The sequence below is a fragment of the Spodoptera frugiperda genome, chromosome 29 (assembly GCF_023101765.2).
Source record: "Spodoptera frugiperda isolate SF20-4 chromosome 29, AGI-APGP_CSIRO_Sfru_2.0, whole genome shotgun sequence".
NCBI classification, from domain to species: domain Eukaryota; kingdom Metazoa; phylum Arthropoda; class Insecta; order Lepidoptera; family Noctuidae; genus Spodoptera; species Spodoptera frugiperda.
Genome location: NC_064240.1, coordinates 4,280,133 through 4,299,726, shown reverse-complemented (window position 1 = coordinate 4,299,726; position 19,594 = coordinate 4,280,133). Strand labels below are relative to the sequence as shown.

At 33.6% G+C, this 19,594-nt stretch overlaps 1 protein-coding gene across 7 annotated transcripts; it reads left to right on the top strand.

Annotated features, from left to right (window-relative positions):
* Positions 1-1,006: 1,006 nt before the first annotated feature.
* On the top strand, positions 1,007-19,514 carry LOC118268154 (guanine nucleotide-binding protein G(q) subunit alpha). 7 transcript variants are annotated; one of them, XM_050706279.1, is made up of 10 exons: positions 1,009-1,312; positions 1,781-1,987; positions 8,165-8,349; positions 8,846-9,000; positions 9,650-9,778; positions 9,955-10,083; positions 11,757-11,886; positions 13,263-13,416; positions 14,832-14,939; positions 17,152-19,514. In XM_050706279.1, exons 2-10 carry the CDS (start codon positions 1,870-1,872, stop codon positions 17,232-17,234), a joined length of 1,191 nt encoding a protein of 396 aa, XP_050562236.1. In that variant the 5' UTR covers positions 1,009-1,312; positions 1,781-1,869; the 3' UTR covers positions 17,235-19,514. The 7 variants fall into 7 exon arrangements, with proteins under 7 accessions (XP_035438368.1, XP_050562236.1, XP_035438371.1 ...); XM_035582475.2 differs by lacking the exon at positions 9,955-10,083 and having other exon boundaries at positions 1,007-1,312; XM_035582478.2 differs by lacking the exons at positions 9,650-9,778; positions 14,832-14,939; positions 17,152-19,514 and adding exons at positions 14,263-14,370; positions 16,509-16,663.
* Positions 19,515-19,594: the final 80 nt, after the last annotated feature.

Sequence of the window (19,594 nt, the reverse complement as noted above, 5' to 3'; positions counted from 1 at the left end):
TTTAAAAATACGACAAATAACATTTCTTACCTAAATATTTTTAAACTACTCAGTTTTAAACTGTAGTTGCCTACAGCCGCGGTAAGTATAACGTGTAAACTTCCCTTTTCAAGGTTAATCTCTATGTCTAGGACAAGCACACGACATTGTGCGGTAGCCGTGTAGGTTGTTGGTATTACGTTAGGTTTGTAAGGCTTCTCCGTGCACCATTACTAGAAATCGTGCTATTTGCTCATTATGCCATAATATAAATGCTTAAGCAATCAGCTATAGGAAAAAAAATTAAGTATCCAGGTACCTACTTATTCGATTTTAATTGGTAAATATGTAATAATCAATCAATATTGCTGCCCACTGTCTGTATTTAATTAAAATTAAAGTACATTTAAATAAAATCGAATGAAAACTACATTATTCACTTTAAAACTGCAATATCGATTCAAAACGATTATGAATCGATTCAAAAACCGCGGCCTTGACATGGCTCGACACTGGAAGCAGAAAGTGTTGCTACGTTATCACAATAAGAATAACTTATTTCACAGTAATACACATTACACTACATCTTTCAATACTATTCATATTTTATTATGTTTATGTTAAATATCTACAGAAGTTACAGATTTTTTATAAACCTAAACAACGAATCTAAATATAAATTTTAATTACTATGAAAAATTGATCCAGTTACAACAAATACAAGATTGAAAATTGTACTAATACCATTTTTTTTGTAGCAAATTCTCCTTCTTCGACGTCTTATTTTGTCCTGGCAACTACAGCATAACATCACGTTACAAAATTCTATGGCAGAAATCAAAGACAAAATATATTTTTTTAAATCTCCGCTTTGCTAATTTACAAATTTAGTCTCACTTGAAATTTGTAAAAAATCTAGAAAAATATTAATATAAAGAAGAAAAAATAGGGAATTAATTTTATTTGATTTTAATTAAATTTAAACACATTAGTCACTAAAGGAAATAAATTATGTGACAATTGAGTTGACAGAATCTGTCAACTAGTTTGACGAATATGAAATTTAGATTGATTTTCATTTTCAATAAATAAAATTTATCGAGACTTGATAAAAAATTACAACTTTACAAATTTTTGCAACGTTCCATCCAATTTTAGTCTATTATTTTTTATTTGCTAATACACGAACAACGCACGCGCAGAACACCCATCGCCCAAAAATCTCCGAGCGCCATATTGAGAGGCAGACGTTGTATGACTTGAGTGATTAATCGTGGTTAGTGCAATAATTTGAAGTGGATTATTTGATCGTGCCCTATGGATATACTCTCGGGTACGTAATAAGTGGAAAAGTGTATCTTCAAGATGTTAATACTCACCCAGTGAGCCCTGGCAAATCACATCGTAACCTAGACATAGGCCGTTCTAGTTATCAGTAGATTACCTAGGTATCATCAATCCACTGTTTGCTCACAGTTTTAATCTTATTAATAACACGTGTGTGGAATAGCCATAGGTTTCTTGAATCTAGTTACATTAACAAGATTATGCGATCGCTTCGCAAGGTTCCACGCTCGTATATAAACGGATTTCGATGTGTTTATGTCGGCAGTTGACAGAAGCGTTTATGTATATGACCGATCATAAGTCACCACACCCAGTGACCGGATTGTCGGTTTTAGTATTTGATCGTTTTTATTTCGAATGATTGTTCGCGCGTTGTCGCGTCGGTGCGTGTTTTGTGATATTAGTGTCGTGCGTTAATGTGATACAGTGAGTGTAATAATAATGTAATTTCTAGGAGTGGTGTGCCTCGGTTGAAAGGCCTGCCGGAAGGAAAAGGCTCCACACAAGAGGAAGAAGGACTGCGGCACTCCGCTCTTGGGCATCATGGAGTGCTGCATGTCGGAGGAGGCGAAGGAGCAAAAACGAATAAATCAAGAAATCGAGAGGCAGTTGCGAAAGGACAAACGAGATGCTCGTCGCGAACTCAAATTGCTTCTGCTTGGTGAGTGCTCAATGTGATTCTAACTGGAAACTAGTGTGTGTCCCATTAGAAAAACCCATAATTAGAACCTATGGAACCTATACCACATAAATCAATCTGAGTGTTCCGCTTAACTAAATCATAACCCTGCATGACCAATTGTCCAATAATTTGACTACTCATTTTAGATGGCCCACATTAGTATGAGGTCAATCAGTACTTGTGGAGTATGACTTTAAAATAGATAATGATGCTATTAGTTTAAAGAAGTGAGGTGAGTCAGATGGCTCCGTACTAAAGTTCACACCTGATCTGTGAACTTGTTGAGCAATATTAGCAGAATACAGTGCAAAGGTTCTCTGTGGTCTAGACATATATACCTATACCTATTTACTCATTAATATTTCAAGTTACCATAGCATGCAAGCACTGGTTCATGGGATACTTAGCACAAAAATGCAATCTGTTTTCAATACTCAAGCAAGTGTTTGCCCCAATAACAGCCCTTGATTGTTTTGTCACACAGTTCCTAAGGCTTTTTTGTTAATAAAATTAGCCAGTAATAGCAATAACCTAAGTGACAGAAGAAGCATGTTTTAACAATAGTAACATGTTAACACTGACCTTAAAACTCTTTGTATAACAAAAATCACATCAAAACTTCATATAAATTCAGCAATTTTGTTATCAGTGCCTATCAAATTAACATAATTTATTAAGATTAATAAAGTAATTATGTAAATAAACCTTGATTAGGAATGTCATACCAATGCATGTGTTTTACAAATAAGTAGGTATTTAATTAAAACAAATAATAGTTAAATATTTTATTGTTATAAGAATCTGGATCATAAAAAGTGAACCTTAGAAATGTGCTCTTGTCAATATCAATATTACTGTACATAGATACTTGTTTCCATGTGAAAATAGCTCATAGCAACACGAGAATATCTTATAGTTAGGTAGCAGCTAGGTTTCTTAACAAAGCTATTTTTAATAAATCATTAACCTCATGCATTGTTGAATATTTTCACCATTTTAGCAGCTAAGACACATCAACTACTGAATATAGGTATCATCTAATGATGAACCCATGGGCGTAGCCAGCCATTGGCCAAGGTTGGGGCAAGATTCTAAAAATATGTAACTGGCAAACTATATGTGCATTCTTACCCCAGTTACCTAATTTTGTCTAACAAAAGTTAATACAAGTACTTAGTACTGTAGTTTGTATCAAAGTAAATGATTATATTTTTTAATATTGGTTAGGCAGGTACATTACAGGTCTCAGCTACCGTGGGGCCCCACTATGCCCCACTGTGGCTACCAATGGATGAACCAGAATTCTTATCAGATTGCATGAGAAAATTCTACCTTAAAGTATTCATAGTTTGTATTGTAAGGTTAGGATTCACTTTGAGGACATTCACTCACCTACATGATCAAATTGATCAACACTAGTTAGTAATGTGATATCCCCTGAATAATTATAGGAAATGCCACAATTAATTACTGGTTTTATAGGAAGCAGACTTACCTATGTGGTCATACTAGCATACTTCTGTTCTTATATTTGTTTTCATTTTCCTGTACTTATTGTAGTAAGTAACTCATGCATTTGAGTATAAAAAGAGTAATTTAGCATTTTTTTTCTCATTTATAAAATAGTCATTTATGTCAGTGTTATGATATGTTGCACCTGCCTTATTATCATAGATACACACATAGTTAAAACTAGTTTTATCCTTGTGTATGTTAGTACTTGTGCATGCTAGGATAAATTATTATATCACTATGAATGTTCAGGTTGAGCATTATTTTGTTTTCATCCTTATGTCCTATTGGTTCCAATAGGATACTGTAGTAATATCAAGAATGAATTTAGATGTAGATACTACATATATGATAAAATATTAGTATTCTTATCATCATGAATCATATTTTAGCAATGTAGTTCCTTAACATTGTTGTTTGAGTTTTTTGTTTATATAATTTCAAGAAATTTTCTTGAGTGTGGTCAGAAGAATAAATGATTAAGAAGAGACAGTCGTATCTTCTTCATCATTTCTAAACTAAATGGTTTTACAGTCAACATTGTACTTTCCAAACCTTACCCCTTAAATAGTTGAATTACTTACCAATCTTCCTTCATTAAAAATTACCTAATAAAATTACACCTAATCTTCCATGTTATCATTGGTTTGATCTCTCTTCTTCAAACCAGCAACAAATTGCCATCAAATTATCAAATATAATCTTAAGACCAATCTAAATGTCAATGCAATTTCAATCCAATAAAATCACAATAATTATTCAATGTTAAAACTATAGAACCCCAATCATGGCTGTTAAAATATAAGACCAAACTCAATACCATTTAGTTCATTCAATATCCATGGATGCAATGGGCGCTGGTGTTGCAACTCAAGAGTACAATATTTCACAATATCATTGTCAATCAATCAGAATTGGTTTTAAGAGTAACCTCCCAGGTGGGTTATGATATGGCAACTACTCCACCAATGACAACAGATTTATTCTCTGTCATATAAATTATCAAGGTCCTTCATTATGACAATAGGGCCCAATAGGATCCATAGCTAGAGAACTCACTCATCCAAAAAAAATATTAGTAGAATTATTCTCTGATACTGGTGTCCACACTAGTTCTAGATTTGTGACAATTAGAATAAAATTACCTTGACCTTTATAATTTATTATTGTTGCTTACCTACTTATGATACTGGTTCCATTCTTGGTTTTGGTTCCAGTTTCCAGCATTTTTTTTAGAAGATACATACATTAGTTATAATATTAAATCCAAATAAAAAGCAGAAGAAGGGTTTGTTAAAATAGTAAACTATTTTATTTCTTTTTTCTTTTATTAGTAAACTATTCTAATCTTTATTTACTTACCAACATACTTGTACTACATAACTTGACAGCGTGGACATGTCAGCACGAGATACAACGAGATAGTTAGTTCTATTCAATTGCTTCATACAATGCATTTCTACTCTTATTACTGATAAAGTAAAAAATCTAAAGATTTTTGGTACAAAAACCAATTACACTACTCAATACTTTATAAAAATTAAAAATAATTACAAACTTAAGACAATAAAGATATATTTCATAGATCAGAGTAACTTGATCTGCAATTGCCGGGTTGTTCATCATTAAAATATGTATGTAATAATTACATGGGGTTTCCTCTACATTATTGCTCAGGCCTATATTTATATTGCTTTAACATACTATATGTATGATGTCAACATACAATAATTATGGTCATAGTAATATACCTATTGATGAATATTTAATTATAATAATAACTAACTAGTTTCTATGAAATTATTGTCTTTGTATTAGGAAGATAATTCTGATTCAACACATATTTTAGGTATTTGCTACTGAAATAAAACAGTTAAAAAGCAATGTTATAAAACATTAAAAAACATTGTTACAAAAAAGTGTTTATTACTTAAATATCATAAAGAGTTTCATTCTTTATTAAAGTACTTATTCTATTAAACAAAAAACTTAACTATTTATTACAGTTTAGAATTTATTAAGGTAATTAAGTCTTTAAAATAATATAACATAATATTATTGTTATATATAACTACATATTTTGTCTTCATGATTCAGAATGTTATAAGTAGTTAATTCCATAAAATTAACTATTGGGTATATCAAGCTCTCTATATGACCATGATACACATAAAATACCTAACACATTTGTAAATTAAAATCAATATTAATACTTAGGTTCATGTCCTGCTATATCACAAAATTCTAAAGACTAATATAAAATTCAAATTAAAGTAAAAAAAATATATATGACTGATTAAGTTTCGATCAACCTAGATCTAGAAAAACATAAATTTTTCTAACAAAGTAACAGTATTCATAAATTTTGTCTAATGTAGTTGTTACTATGGACCTAGTTGTAAAATATATGATCACAATACAAGGTAAAAGGCTATTAATTATTTATTTGTCCAAAATAGACGAAACATGGAATTTCCTCTTGACCAGGTGTAGTTTTCATTATGATTATCTCTATGATACAATACAGCTTTTACCTACATGAGGTTGATCCACATAGACAAAAACTCTCTAAAAATATTAAATGAGAATTTGACTAACTTATTCCAAAAGCTACCACTTTGAAGGTTCCCTGAATTACAAAAAATATCATTGGTCTACTAGTTGTGTACAGGGCTGTTTTATTTCCTTCAATGAATTTTCAACATTATCTTATCTTCTTAGTTATAAAATGTAATAATAACTATCTCTGTAAAAAATAACAGTTTGGGTAGCGTTGACTTGCTGCTTTCTGTACCATTGTGATGATGATAAACTGTTAGCATTAATCTCCACGTTCTATACAGGAGTGTAAATAAGTTCATTTAAAATGTTAAAATAATTATCTGTAGCATTAAATCCACCCACTTACATTTTGTTGCATAAGTTTAAATAGGAAGAACAATTAGGTACCATGGTACAAAGACAAATATTAAAACTTATATGTGATTATAAAAAAATCGCATTAAAACAAATGTATTCTATTTATAAGTAACAAACTCTCATTATGGTCATTCTTTATTTTCCTCATTGAAAGTACCAATACTAGGTTCATACATCGATGGCGCTACATCTCCTACATTAAATTATTTTCCAATAACTACAATAATAATACAATTAGACAACTGTATACTATGTAGGAGGTGTGGCACAGGATACTTCTGGATTAAAGAAGGGGTTCCGGGTAAAGCGCCGGTAAGGCTTGGTTTAAGAATTTAAATGGAGTGTGGTGTTTAGCCAGAGTCAGACACTCCCTCTCGCCTTTCCTAGGGCAGTAGGAGACATTTCATGATTCTCCTTTCTCTAAAGAAAAGATCTAAGGATTGAACTCAAAAGCTTAGTAGTTGAGTAGGCAATCAGCTACTGCACATAAACCACTCGACTAAAGAGTCGTGTCTAAAGTAAAATCGTTATTGAAATTGGCCATAAAACATAGATATACTAGGAATCCAGTAAATCAGGGCGCGTTTTAATTTTCGGGGTCGACTGTGCCCAAACTAGCACGCCGACTGTCATGTGACACCCATAATTCTGCACGCGATTACCACCAACGCGGACAGCTGCTTTGGGCCTTAATAAAATAATCTAATTAGGTACAAAGTCGAATACTCCACCTATAAGTACCTACCAATAATATCCTCGTACACATTACAAGGAAGCTACAAAAATGTTATTTTAAATTGAACAATTACTTCAATAGAATATGAGTCATTTTGATACTTGCCTATCGCTACCGGCCATCAGTATTAGTCCGTTTGGGGCTAGACAGATTTTCTCACTGTTTAACTTTACATGAACAATAATTATAGGTGCATAATAATTGTTGTACCTAATTCAATTTTAATTCATGAATAACTAATCGTAGTCTGAATTTAATTTGTAATCTGAATATACTGTAATGGCGAGCAGTCTTATAAATGTGTAGGTAATATAATCAGCCTACTTTAGTCTGCATAGCAACCACACGATCGCATTGCACTAGGTTATGAATCTAAAAGTACAGTTATGGTAATTGTCACAGGTCACAGATTGTCTCAAATGGTCATAATAGTGGTCATCTGTTCCCCCTTAGGGTATTAAGATTCTCTATTCTGCTTGGTGGAACACCACGTGATATTTCTCTGACCACGCCTCCGTGATAGGTCGTCATTGTCATACGCCTTGTACTAGAGTAGTCCAATTGTAACTTATGACTTCTCATTGCTTGTGTTATGCGTCATATGTGCAACCTGTGTCTGTCCATAGCAGACACACTGTCGCCACAATATGTTAACGTTTATTTAGTTTTATTAAGTTTAGTCTTTGTCTAGTTTTTGTTTATTAATTAGGTCAAACGAAATACATGCCTAATTACCTATAGTAATTTTGTATTTCTGCGATCATCAGAGGGCGACGTTGTTAATTTATCAGATTAAAGTCACCTATAGTCATCTAAAATGTCTCTCGACCTTCAAAAATGAAACAAACAGATCAGAAGAAGAGTCAATTTAAGGATAGTTGTGTTAACCGAAATGTAGAAAGCTAAATTTTAATTCTCTTTTCTCTTTTAAGTACTACACTGCTTGACCTGTTCGCTAAATTAACACGTATTTGTCCATTCCTCCTCAGGTACTGGAGAGTCAGGCAAGTCGACGTTCATCAAGCAGATGAGAATTATCCATGGCTCCGGCTACAGCGACGATGATAAAAGGGGATTTATCAAACTCGTCTACCAAAATATATTCATGGCAATGCAGAGTATGATACGCGCTATGGAACTACTATCTATACAATATGGAAATCCGTCCAACTCAGTGAGTATTTATTTTTAAATACAGAACTTTTAAATTGATAGAAATAAAGGCGGTCGTAAAAATGGCGGACCGAATATCAAAATATTTATGTGCCGACCTTTGTCTGTAAAGACCTAGCTACTAGCTACCATTTCATTACTTTACGATATACCTACGCTAGCCGGATGGAATCGAGTGCTGTAATATGCTTTCCTAAATAATTGGTGACCAGTTCTGTCCAACGAAAAATATGCTTTTGTCACGTAAACATTACTGTATTTGTGAATATCTAATTTTAGAAACAGCGCCATGTTATGGTATGCTATAAAACTATTATTGAATAATTAACTTATCATATACTCTGTAGGTATTTCGAACATTATAAGAATTTATAGAAAACAATCCTTTTTGTCCTGATGACGAATGTAATATATGGGAATTCAGAATTTAAACGTTTACTGCACAAACAGACTGCTAAGTAGTATCCCATACTGAAAATATTATTGTATAATTCCAGGAAAAGGCGGAGTTGATATCATTGATCGACTTTGAGAGTGTGACAACGTTTGAGAGTCCCTACGTCGAAGCCATCAAGGCTTTGTGGGCTGATGCCGGCATCCAGGAGTGTTATGATCGTAGGCGAGAATATCAGCTTACCGACTCCGCCAAATAGTAAGTTATGTTACAATAAATACCACCATACAAAACCAAACAAAAGAATCTTTAAATATCATAATTGTGTGATCTAGTTTATAAAAAGGAACTTAACAATCTGACATTATTATTAGTAATTGTATACTGTATTCATGTATTCGTATTGTGATGATCCTTTTATTAATAGCATCGCAATGAATAATCAGGTAATTATCTCAAATAATTTCATACAAAGCCGGCGACATATTGACTCATCGCCATATCTGCAATCCCAGTTACAGGAAACTAAATAATGGCCGGGAATGTCGACTAAAACCGCGAAAGATTGCCCGAGTACAATATGATGTCATAATCCAAATTAGTAATAATTCAATAAGCAGAGTGCTTCAGCACATTCACCTTAACCTATTGAGCCTTTGCCGTGTTTCTTGGGAACACTATGAAACAAGTTAATGGCAATGAAAGTAGTAGAACAGTCCTGTATGAATATAATATAATTTGTAAAATGTAATAATTATACCCATGGATGGTATTGCATTGTTATAAAATCAGGATGTTCAGTGCATTGGTTACAAAAACGAATCATCAATCAATACTTGTTTTAAGTCCATTTAAATTGTGTAAAACATTAAATTAGATCCACACTGAGAAAAAAATGTTTCTATAGCTACTTGCAGGAGATTGACCGCGTGGCGGCACCAAATTACTTACCAACCGAACAAGACATACTGCGCGTAAGAGTCCCAACAACGGGCATTATAGAATACCCATTTGACCTGGAAGAAATACGATTTAGGTAAAATATTGAACATGTAAAGGCTGTGCATGTCTCGCTTCACAGGTGCATGGTGTCATGGGACTATACTCTCTATTTCTTGTTGCAACTTTACATCTAAGTGTACGTGTGTAACAGGTTCTATATGTGCATGTGTCTGCATACTGGCTGTTAGCGCTGCATGATATATATTTCAGCTATTTAAGTGACTTGGCAAGAATCGAAAAAGACGATTACCTCCCGACCGAGCAGGATATCCTGCGGGCGCGTCAGCCGACCACCGGCATCCTTGAGTATCCTTTCGATCTTGACGGAATCGTGTTTAGGTATGTTCAAAACCACAGGATTGTTGGGTGCGATTGAACAACGCTAGTAGTACCCGAAGAGCTATTTGTCCTCTGATTTTACTATAAAGTGTATTCCATATTAACTTTAAATAAAACAATGAGTATACCTCAGTGCTGTAAAGCTGATTTAGAAAAACCCGTATTGTTTGAAGTTGTTCCCTTTAAAGCTAAAGGTGTGGTTTTGATATACTAATTGTCCGTCGGTCGTGCTGCTATTTGCTTGTATAGTGGAACTATGCATTCACTTCATACACTATATCATAGTTCACAAGTTATTCTAGCTTTTGGGCAGTGCTTTGCTTATTGCTTGGGGTTTTCGGTGATGGTTACATAGTCTATTTACTCTCGAAATTAATATCATTCCTTGTTGATAATATGGTTTGAAATCACTTAATCTCTTGGCTGATAGTTATCAATATACTAGTCTTTACGAGCCAGACAGATAAATATAAGGATTTAGATATTAATTTTGAGTGTTATGTGACAATGCTCATCTTAGGAAGCAGCCTTGATGTGTGTTGTCTGTTTACATAAAATAATGAAGCTACAAACCTCTTTGTTAGCTAATTTGCGAACATATCCACGTGAATTGTCACGTGTCTATTATCTTTACTTATTGGGTAATGAGATTATGACCTATTTCTATTTTAGTACCAAAGCAGCATTCGTTCGCTGCTCTACCATATTTTAGATGATGATGTTTCCCATTGTTAGTTTTACCTTGTATTGTTTTGATAATAGATATTATGATCGAATCATACTATAATATAATAATATACCTCATTACAATCATCGTAAGATAGATTATTATTTCAACATTGTAAAATAGTTTATGCTAATACGTAAGAAATTCTTCATCAGTTACCATTTACAGCAGTTGGGCTAAAATCATCATAAAAGCTGCAGCCATTAATTCACTGCCCATCATAAAGCAGTCACTATATCACATTGCACACTTCGTATGTCTGTTTACACTTTTCATAGTATTAAATCATCTAATCATTGAATTCTAGCATGTTTGGTGTGTCGAAGATACCAGTTTTGATTAGGTTAGAGTTTTTTGCAATTTCACAACTAACATACCTTTTTGATACTTTTATTATTGCTATTTATTGTTGCTTTACATAACATTCTATGTATGTGTATTAATTACCACCTGATTTCATCTTAACATTGTTTTCTATGTCTGGGATTCGTGTGTTTGGTCATTGGCTTCATTATTTTAAATTTTTGTGTGTATATTTTTCAAAATTTCGTTCTATATTTTCGTGAAAAGCATGTAAGTTCAGTCAGTTTGTGGCAATGACAGTACTATAAGCAATCGTCAAAACTTGAAAGGTAATTGGCGGCCATTTTGCTATGAAGATCCCATTCCATTATATCAAAGCGTGCTGCGATCATGAGAATTCTATCCAATTGGCTGTAACAGTCGGTATTTTGGTGAAAAGTAAGTAAGATAAGTCACAAAAGAAAGAATGTGACTTAAGACAGAACTAAAGTCTAACTGTAGGTACTTTCAAACCACGAATAGCAGAGTTTAACATCATATTTACGAAATAACATGTCCTGCACTTAACAAAGTTTTTACTCCGGCTTCTTCTTCAGCCATCTTGTTTCTATATAATTAATAATGTTTATATGTGTCCAAACAGAATGGTCGACGTCGGCGGACAAAGATCCGAGCGAAGGAAGTGGATTCATTGTTTCGAAAATGTGACCTCAATCATATTCTTAGTAGCTCTTAGTGAATATGATCAAATTCTGTTCGAATCGGAAAACGAGGTGAGTGACATTACTGTTTTATTTTTTATATTACTAATATTGTAAAAGCGAAAGTTTGTGTGTAAGTATGTTTGTTAGTCAATCACGTCACAACGGCTAAAGGGATTGGGGTGATATTTGGATCAAAGGTAGATTATGATCTGGTACGCGGGCGACGTCGCTGGAAGTAGCAGAAGCTAGTGCGTCATACAAACGTCATTGGGAATGTACAGTTTGTTTGCCTTGATAACGTAAAAATAAATTGCATACCAAAGGCCAATGACGGCATTAATTTAACTTTACACCGTCATCGTCATGACGTAAACGGTAAATGAACAATTCAAAATTTTCTAGGTATCGCTTTTCCTTATTTCCTTTCTGAATTAAAGTGTTTTTAACGTTAACATATAAATTAATTCCCCCTTAGCACAAGAATGTTAACATTGGCTGACCTTTATCTAAAAAATAGTAAATATCAATACAGGCAGCTTATGCCGTTAGCTCAATGAAATTTAAATAACGTTCCCATGCTAGCTGACTACAGATTTAGGATATAATTAGGCCGTGACAGTCCACTGCTGGAGTATGGGCCTCTGTGGTATAAGAGGTTTTGCCATAATCTCCTTGCTTTAGAATACACTCGAGTTAGATAGAATGTTTCTATATAAATAAACATTAAACCAAACTAGCAATATAAATACAGTTAACCTATTATCTGTATTTATGTATGTATGATGTCATACATATTTCTTAACATACATTCCTTTAAAGTATACATTTTCCTTGCTTTCACACTGGCAATCGGAGTTACCAGATACGTCACTGTATCTATTTATCAATACAACTATTTTTGCAATGTAAGATAAAGCTTAAAATAGGAATAAATAAACAGGAATAGGAACGGGGTGGTTTATAGTTAGTAAGAGTCTGACACTCCCTCTCGCCGCGCCCAAGGTGGGAAAAGTCATTAGATAATATTCTGACCTCAAAAAAAAAAGTGACCTCGAAGTTTTGAGAACATGCGTCCTTTACAGGTGTTATTCTGAGTAGACCTAGGGGCTACGGTTAAAGCGCCAATAGCTAGTAAGGATAGCTTGCCTCCCGACCAGAACTAGACCCGAACGTACCACACGTTGCGTTCCGTACGCACCTCAAAGAACCATCAAATAACCATAGATGGGACCCGAAGTTATAGCTAATAAGATTTACCATGGCCCCAGCTCTGAGCAGGAGTTTAAAGGTGGTGGTTTTTGGTCAGTAAAGAATGTAGACGCCCCTCACCATTGCGAGAAAAGTCATATTTTAATGATTTTCACCTTAAAAGAAAAATCAATCATGATATGAATAACCAGCTGCATATTACAGTTTATTACAATATTCTCATTATATCGTTACAGAATCGAATGGAGGAGTCTAAGGCACTGTTCAAGACGATTATCACGTATCCATGGTTCCAGCATTCATCTGTAATTCTCTTCCTGAACAAGAAGGATTTGCTTGAAGAGAAGATCATGTATTCGCATCTCGTCGACTACTTCCCCGAATACGACGGTATGTACACGACCTTATATTAGTATTAAGAACAGGGGGGCTACTCTAATTCAACGAACGAACGAAAAAACTTTGCAGATTGCATCCTACAATATTCTATTTATTGCGAACTTTCGTGAAAAAAATGAACGAATGAAATGAAGATAATAAATAGGTTTTGATTTGAAATTAAAAATAAAACGTTATTTCAAGTAATTCTATTAGTAAATCAATAAAACCTACAGCCGAAGATTAAACGAAACTTCGCATTCGAAAACCGGAGTAGCCCTACATAAATTGTAACAAATGGTGATAAAACCGGTTTTTATAATATATCAAGATATAAAAATATAGATTAATTGTATAAGTATCGTAAATTGAGAATGACCGATTTATTCACTGTATCCTATTTGTATTAAATAGTTGAGTAAAATTTGATAACTCGATTAAATCAGTAATTAATACTTAATTATAAATGATTACTACTCGGAATGATATGAATGATAATAATCAGATAAATATGTAATAAGCCGTTTAGGTTATTGAAATAACCTTTCCAAAAATATCATTTATTTATTTACAAATACACATATACAACATTACGGCTTACGCCAATATTGTTTAACAAAAGAAATTAATAGTAAAAATTATAACATACCATTTACTTCAAACTACTAAACGTAATGTGATTTGGTGCAGTACTTGGATGTACCATCGGCTAAGTGTACATCGTATCGCGGGTTCGAATCCCGCACAGAATCACTGTCTGATTCACAAATTGTTCACTGTTAATCATGACACAGGACTGAATTTAAACTACAAAAAAGTCTAAATAAAGATAAAATAACAATTTTATTAAACAACTAGGTCCGAAGATGCAAGCCCCGCCAGCATTAGATTTCATTCTCCAAAAATATTTGAAAGAAAACCCGGATCCCGAGCGATCGTGTTACTCTCACTTCACCACCGCCACAGGTTGACATTAATGTCCTGTGTGGTATATCGCTAGTTTTAAAATAATAACTATTGTGTGAGATGTACCAAATTAATTGAAAATAACGTCGAAACGCCTAGTTTCAAGTTATGGACCGTTATTTTCAATTACTATAGCTAGTTCGCTAGGCACCGTGTGATATGCTAGATCTTGTGATAAAGGTAGTCTTCATTGGTTTTGGTGATATTCGTAAATGTAATACCCAGTTTTGTTTACAGATATTTTTTTTAAGTCTGTCTAAAATTGTTCGAAAGTAGTATTTTACCTTGGATTACAAATATTTGCATGGGTACATACATGACCTAAATAATGGTTTTCTCTCTACTACATAATCAAATAAGTATTTTATTCTCAAATACAACAAAACCGAACCAATGAAGATTACCACTACATATATAAATGCGTAGTTTTGCTAGATATGTGTATGTTGTCCCGAGCACAGGTCCGCAACGCGACGCCAACACTGCGCGTGAGTTCATACTGCGAATGTTCGTGGATCTCAACCCGGACGCTGAGAAGATCATCTACTCACACTTTACGTGCGCGACAGGTCAGTTCATTAGTTACATCTACACAAACGGATGAAGTAATATTACAGAGTAACTTTTGGTTTTTAGATCAAGTCTGTGTTACAGAAGAGTGTCAAAGAGTCTTCTATTCTCTTCTGTATTATTAATTTTATAATTATATACACGAGTAAGTTACACTGTGATTTTACCTATGTTTATGGAATCAAAACCAGCTAAATTGATCTTACGTGAGGTTTAAATGAATATTAATAAATACTCGTATATGAATTTTAAAGCTATTGTTAACTTCAATTTTCGGTAAGAGATTTTGCTGATTTTTGTTTCTACATAACTTCAGCGGAGATGTTAAAACTATTCATTTGGTCTTGTAAATACATTTGATTTGATCAAAAAAGAAAAAAATACTCTAGGAATGTACTTTATCAAAGGTTTCTATGAACCAGAGTTAAAGTTAATTTGGTTTCAAAGTTTCTGCACTTGAATAATACAATTTTCTCATGGCATCAAAATATATCACGATTATATTCCAAGAACAACTTTATCAGGATTTTAAGGTAAGGTGTAGCCAACTAGCTATTTTGAGTCTTAATTTTAAGTGTACATAACTACTCCATTGGCTCAGCGACCCAAAGCCTTTTGGCCTACGATACGCGACTACCACGGGTCAAACTATGTGTTGAGTTAAAAAAATCTTTATTTGAACCAGACGACAATCAAATTACCCTAACATTTTACAACGCACTTGCAACTCTGCAACTATTGCAGCAGGTGTCTATGGCCGGCGCTTATTACTTACTGTCTGGTAAATCAATACTATGACAGGAAAATATAACAGAAATCTGATAGGCAGGAGCGCTCCATCGTAGGCCTCATTATCGCTTACCATCAGGCGAGATAGTAGCCAAACCTACCTACCAATAAATAAATCTGAACAGTACAACTGTTCAAAATTAAATTATTTAACTTATAATAAAATTCCAAATCTACTACAATAGGTTTGGAATTTTCTGTCGTCTGTTTGCTGTCGTCCACATTTCCAAGTTTATTTACTCTGTTTGCTGGGTTGATGTCCTGTTTTGCTTTTGTATGCCTTTTTGTGTTGCTTGTTTGTCGTAGAAATTGTATTTTAGTAGATAGTTTATTAATTACAATTATGCTTATCATTTTGTATGTTTGAAGTTATTGTTTGATATTTATTTTGATTTTACTAACCAACTACTGTATATGTTGATGTTTATATGTTAATTAATGTTCCTAAATGGGTAAAATATGTAATATCTTCCAAGTCAAAGAAGTTCATATGATTAATCAACTTATTAATAATTGACAAATAACTGCTTAATCTGAATATTCTAAAACATACATTTTATTTTTATTTAATTCTTTAAAAAGCTTTATGCACTTTATTAATATACATGGGTGGCCATAATGCCGTTAGCATTTTCTGCCTGTCTAACCCTTGGGTGGTGCATTAAACACTTCCTTTTTATAAACCTTTTTTTAACTGCATGTTTTATTTTGTAGCTGTTTGCAACTTACACTTTTATTTATGTTGTTCATTTTGCATGCTGCCTTGGATATTTTTAAAGACACGGAAAACATTAAGCTTGTGTTCTGCGCTGTCAAAGATACCATCATGCAGTCTGCTCTCAAGGAGTTCAATTTGGCATAACTTAACCTGACACCTTAATCATAATTATATCTTATACTCTATTGACTAATTAAACATTTATTTTTAATAGTACCTTGCATGTTTTATTTATTTGTCCTGTCTGTCGTGCTTTGTGCATTTGCATGTTATTTGTGCCTTTTTAACGCTTTCATTGTAATACGTTATAGGTCTCCAAGTTTAAATGATTCGTGGAAATAATGACCTAATTAATTACATAGGAATAATTGCAAATGCAACCACTCAACACATTTTCTTGGAAATAAATATGTATAAGTTCTATATGAGTAGAATTACTTTGTAGATATTTTTCTAGTAGCGTAGGAAACAATGTCGATTTTATAGATATGTCAGTTACTTATTACCATAAAGAACTATGATCAAACAATTTATGAAGATAAAAGTGCAGTTATTTTGCAAACCAAAGTTACCGTTACTATGTAACACAGTGATCTGATGCATGTAGTAACAACTGATAAGTATAACGTTTAAAAATGTACTAATTTCGTAGGTATTTTGTCTTGAGGACAGTGTATAACTTAGAACAATATGCTTAATTCCAGACACTGAAAACATCCGGTTCGTGTTCGCTGCGGTCAAAGATACAATCCTACAATCCAACTTGAAGGAGTACAACCTCGTCTAAGCGAAACCAACAAGGTCCCTGACACAAATCTGTGATTGTGTAAAACACATAATTTAAACATCATCACTCGACGTCAGAATGTGTATGTAAATTCGCGAACTGAGATCGGATGGACGAACTAATTTCAACTTAAAATGTTTAATGAGAAAATAAGGATAGATTGTAAGTCATTTAACCCAAAAAATAGAGTCGGGAGTGCGGCGTCGAGAGCCCTTGCGACCGCACTCCCTTCGACAACATTCGTTCTCGATCCGTACGGATCGTTTCACGACGCGTCAGGTTTTTTGACATGTTTTTTTATGATGAAGTTATTCACAATTTATGTATGTGTCTGTATTGGTGAATATTAAATTGTGCATTTTAAAAGTTATGGTGAGTCTTGGCCTTACCATGAGCTGCTTTTAGTCATTGTTTTAGGGTTTTTTTTTTTTGTAAAGTTTGTTGCCATAATATCTTTCTACATTAGTATACATTTTATTATGTCCAGACGGATGGATTTGAACAAACTAGTCCAATGAAACGCGTGTTTAGTATCATCCTCGTGGGTCGAGACAGGACTTCCTATTAAGGTATTGATCGGGATGCTTCTGTTATTATTACGTATTTATTTTAGCTATGGTAAGTTGTCTGGTATAGCTGCGATCGACCCAGAGTAGCGCGTGTCGGGCGTTCGCCTTGCCGGCACTCTCTCTACCTACCGATTAAATTCACTAGAGGTAATTATAAATCGGTACCCTATTTTCTGTTAAATTGAAAGATTATAACTTTATAACTGTATTTAATATTTCGTTACTTTTGTACATTGGATTTTTTGTTACTTGAATATATGTTAATATTTAAGCTGTTTATATTTAAATATGGTGTTTTTCTACACGAATTGACTTCACGCAAAATGTTTTATGTTAACTGTAGGCTTTGTGTACGCTGTGGTCTGGTGTATTGGTTTCTTCCTAACGTTATCCATGTACAATGTTCATTAATAAAACATAAATAATGAAAATATAGGAAGTTACTATGTTAGTTGTTTAAGGAATTTTTGATGCATTTGATATAAACTTTTTTTACTAGAGAAACCCTCGGAATAAATCAAAGCGAAACGTGGATTGTAAAAACCGAAACCGAAGTTTTTTGCACGAACGCTTTTACCAGTATGTAATATATTGTACATTTGGTCTAAATGAGCTGAGTGAATTGAGCTGACAGTTCAGTGCCAAGTTTTGCTATTGGCATACTTTTTTATCGTAACGTGAAGCACAAAGTATATACCTACATTTTATAATTGTTTTCCATATTTTAGAATATTTTATTGTACCATGCTTAATTAAGAGTGTTGCTTCGTGTTATTATTTAGTTTTATTAATGTATAAGAAACCAAGTTTCGTTTTAAAGATATATAATTATTTGTATTATTTGTTGTTGTGTCTTAATTTCTCTTCTATTTCGACTTTCTACTCTTATCTATGGACCGCTAAGCACAAGTGACACTGTCAATAGCAAAACTCCATGCTTTAATTAATATACAGCTGTCTGATGCTCAAAGTAATGTGACGTTGTTGAAACATAGCGCACAATATTGGAAATTTCTATTTGATGTTACCCACTGATGTGCAATCTGTGTATGCCGTGTACATAGAAACTGTATTTGTTTTGTGCATTTGTACAGCAATAGTGTGAGTTAATTTGACGGGACGCGGTTCTGTGCACCCCGTGCAGGCAGTGCAGGCAGGCACGAGTGAGCCAACTGTCATGTACTGTACACGACTACTTCCATGCCGTACCAAGTTGTCGCTACTCCGCGCTCCACCGACGCTCGTCTTCGTATAAATACGTTTTATACGTTCGGATGTAACATTTACAATAATAGATACAACAGTATTCTATTACTGGTTCACATTGACATTCAATGCATGAGCTTGAATTTATATTTATTTGCAGTAGTCTCAAAACGAAACAAAGCACAATGAAATTATACATTGGTGATTAGTTCGATACAAGACGAGCGTCGAGCGGTCGTGACCGGTGTCGTCCGACTTTAAGTGCCGACAATTCGTATCTTCCTTACGAATGGACTGAATATCGTGTACTGGTGTGTGGTTCTTACTTATTTGTTTCTACGGTTGGGCTACACAAATATTGCTAAAACTATATTATAGTCTAACGTTGCTTTACCTTTTGCGTGAGATTGTGAGAATTTTAGCTTAAGTTCCGACTGAAGATGGATGCCTGAATGAAATATTGTAAATTATAATTTCTCATAAAATATAATTTTTTTCAGCTAAACGAGTCGTTTTATTTTTTCACAATACCTTACTTTTATTCAATAATACCTGATACAATGGCCCTCTTTGGTTGTGGCGTTC